We start from the raw sequence: 886 nt of genomic DNA, 5'->3' as shown, positions 1-886 counted from the left end.
ACAGGGATGGGGGGATGGAGGGCGTGCCGGGACGGGCGGGGGGATGGAGGGGTGGAGGATGGGAGGGAGGCGGGGGTGCGGGGGCCAGCCGGGCAGTGGAGGAGTTGGTACAGCCTGCGGACGGATGTGCCCAGACGCCAGCAGACTGGGTGGGCCGGCCTGACGGACGCCCTTTGAGGTGTGGGAATGACTGGAAGGCACAGGAAACGCGCCCATGAGAAGGGAGACAAGCACTAACTTTGGGGAAAACCAAAGATGTGAGCCGAGGTTCTGTGACAGCCGTGATGTGCCGGTGACAACTCTGATGACTGATGTGGCCCAGGCTGCGTTCCCACTGGGGGGTGGGTGGACCAAGTCGGGGCAGAGGGGGTGCAAGGAAGCCAGCTCTCGCCCCGAAATGGAGGCCTGTGAGGAGCCGGAAGTCAGACCCAGCAAACACGGCAGCAGAAGCACAGCCCATCGCTGAGCGGCTCACAAGGACCGAGTCCCGTCTCACTGCGGACGCCGTACGTGCTGCTTCAGCGGAAATGACCTAAAAGAGCCTTTCACACAGCCTTTTTAGTTTAGTGTGAAACACACACCCACGCAGGCCAGCCTCGGGGCGCCGTCCGGGGCCAGGAGGCAGAGGGCTCCCAACGCTCGGACAGGCCACCCTGTAACTGCTCTCCATAACGTGCGCGCAAGTGCACGGCCACACATTCTCACGATCACGTCACAGAAACATCGGCAAACACACCTTTCTTAACTGCAGCAACGATTCTGGGATTCAGGTCCAGCCGATCCAAATCCATGTCTTCAGCAGGGACAACCAGAGACGGACGACTGCACTGCGACACGACGTGCCGGCCGCCCCCTCGAGCGGCCCGGGAGGCGAGTGCAGCAGAGT

General features: G+C 62.6%; 1 protein-coding gene across 1 annotated transcript in view; it reads right to left on the bottom strand.

Annotated features, from left to right (window-relative positions):
- XRCC3 (X-ray repair complementing defective repair in Chinese hamster cells 3) overlaps window positions 1-880 on the bottom strand; it is an 8,315-nt gene extending 7,435 nt beyond the window's left edge. Inside the window, exon 1 of the mRNA XM_010851316.1 lies at window positions 737-880. Coding sequence (XP_010849618.1) covers window positions 737-791 — 55 coding nt within the window. The 5' untranslated portion in view covers window positions 792-880. The remainder of the gene's footprint in view (window positions 1-736) is intronic.
- Window positions 881-886: the final 6 nt, after the last annotated feature.

The sequence above is a fragment of the Bison bison genome, unplaced genomic scaffold (assembly GCF_000754665.1).
Source record: "Bison bison bison isolate TAMUID 2011002044 unplaced genomic scaffold, Bison_UMD1.0 scf7180017864302, whole genome shotgun sequence".
Lineage (NCBI taxonomy): Eukaryota > Metazoa > Chordata > Mammalia > Artiodactyla > Bovidae > Bison > Bison bison.
Note: the sequence above shows the minus strand (reverse complement) of the source record. Positions and strands in the feature narration are given on the sequence as shown.